Source organism: Limulus polyphemus, unplaced genomic scaffold (assembly GCF_000517525.1).
Source record: "Limulus polyphemus unplaced genomic scaffold, Limulus_polyphemus-2.1.2 Scaffold11770, whole genome shotgun sequence".
Taxonomy (NCBI): Eukaryota; Metazoa; Arthropoda; class Merostomata; order Xiphosura; family Limulidae; genus Limulus; species Limulus polyphemus.
Genome location: NW_013677380.1, coordinates 1 through 2,009, shown reverse-complemented (window position 1 = coordinate 2,009; position 2,009 = coordinate 1). Strand labels below are relative to the sequence as shown.

The 2,009-nt window shown below is 38.1% G+C and overlaps 1 protein-coding gene across 1 annotated transcript in view; it reads right to left on the bottom strand.

The window, feature by feature from the left end:
• The window catches only part of LOC106476834 (connectin-like), an 11,484-nt gene extending 10,101 nt beyond the window's left edge, over positions 1-1,383 (bottom strand). Inside the window, exon 1 of the mRNA XM_013937455.2 lies at positions 360-1,383. Within this exon, the coding sequence (XP_013792909.2) occupies positions 360-1,353 (994 nt within the window). The 5' untranslated portion in view covers positions 1,354-1,383. The remainder of the gene's footprint in view (positions 1-359) is intronic.
• Positions 1,384-2,009: the final 626 nt, after the last annotated feature.

The following is a 2,009-nucleotide window of genomic DNA, read 5'->3' as shown; positions in this document are numbered from 1 at the left end:
AGTAGAAAGAAGTAGTAGTAACTAACTACGTACGTGTCGTCGACCACTAATAGTATATATATATATATAATATATATATATATATATATATATATACACAGATTTCATCATGTCATATTTTAATTAATATTTAATTCTCATTTTTTTTTCGTTTCGGAAGTAGTGCTTAGCTTCATTCATCGAGAAATATCAAAATAACTTTAAGTTACAGATTTCCGGAATGCCCCCCCCCCCTCTGTTAACCATCCTAGGCTCAGTACTAAAAGATTCTGGGCTGGCTCGTGTGGCAGGTGTTAAAAATATAACGTGTAAATGTTGTTGCCTTTTGAAACACTACGAAACAAACTATGTTTACTTACTTCTGAAATACATGATGAAATGGTCATCAGTGGCACGAGACAGGTCTTCAATCACGTTTCTCTGAATACTCTCCAGTCTATTATTTGACAACTCCAGCATCATGACATTGGGAGTGCCCCTGAAAACGTGAGCGGGGAGCATCCTCAAGCGATTTCGGTTGAGGTGAAGACTGGTCAAGGAAAAAAGGCCGTGGAAAGCGTTGGGTGCGATTTCCGAGATTCTGTTTTCCTTCAGATCAAGTTCGTGCAACCTGGGTGCTCCACTGAAGACGTAGTTATCCAGTTTTATCAGGCGGTTTTTATACAGGTCTAAACGGCGAAGACTTTTCAGACCGTTAAAGGTGTAAGGAGTAATGTGTTGGATCTTGTTATTCCATAGTTCTAGCTCCATCAGGTTGGACAGATGGAGGAAAAAGTTATCGTCGATCCAGGATATGTTATTTCTATCTAACACTAAGAATGTTAATCGGGGCAAATCGAAGAGCGCTTCTGCCCTCAATGCTTCAATGAGATTATCACTGATGACGAGGCTAGTTAGCCTCGGCAAATGCGAAACGGCGTGTTTGCGAAGGTTTCGAATTTCGTCGTTCTCTAAAGCGATTCGACTGAGGTGTTCCAAATGGACGAAAGAATTGGTAGGCAGTTCCGATATGGAACACTGCTTAATGTTCAGCTCTTGGAGTCGCGGTGTTCTGAGAAAAGCTTCTGTTGGCACAAACTCCAGGGAACTGGAAGCAGGCTGGGATGTAATTGTCAGACTAGTTAACTCACTCTGACGAGCGAAACCTTTCCAAACTTCATCGTCTGGTTTTAGAGGATTGATAACAAAACAAGAAATCCGGCGCGCTTCGTCTACTCCATCTAGATCACAACTACAGTACATGGACTGATTCGCTGTTAACGTATTGCACAGTACCACGTGTGACGTCACACCTTGACTCCAAAGAACTAACGATATCACCCCGGATACTAATCCAAGATAATTCGGCATCATCACGTAACTCGGAGCTCCAAATCAGTAGATATTTCTGGGAGGTAAAAAAAAACATTGTTTTCATATCACTTGATAGTACTATTTTCCTTCAATTTATTATCGTAGTTCGTGATTGGTTTTAATGATATAACATTAAAAAAAAAGCACCTGAAAACAAAAAATGGTTAAATAGAACCAAGTGTACGGCTTAACTAAAGCATACAAGTCACTAAGTCAGTGAAATATATAAGAATAAATCGGGCCACATAAAGTTGAAAATTATCTTTAAGTATCAGATTACTTTTTAATAGATTAGGATTTGGGTTGGCTATAACAGCCACCTGGCTGATTGTCAGGGCATTAAACATGCGGGAAACATTCGGTAAAACGTAAATAACAATATTCATAGAAATATTCCACTGGAGAATAAAAATATTAATACGTGAGCATTTAATTGCCTGCCTAAAACTTTACTGTGATATTAATTTGTATTTAATATTATTTACTAAATCATTCGCCACTCTGTGATAAAAGTTGTCTTTTCTGGTGTTTGTTTTGGGACAACATGGGACCTATTGGTCCATCTAGGCTGTTCCATCCTCTAAATTAAATTAAAATAATAACAAAAAATCTTAAAGCCAGCCCTTATCATTCATATATTTATCAACCTTTTTCTT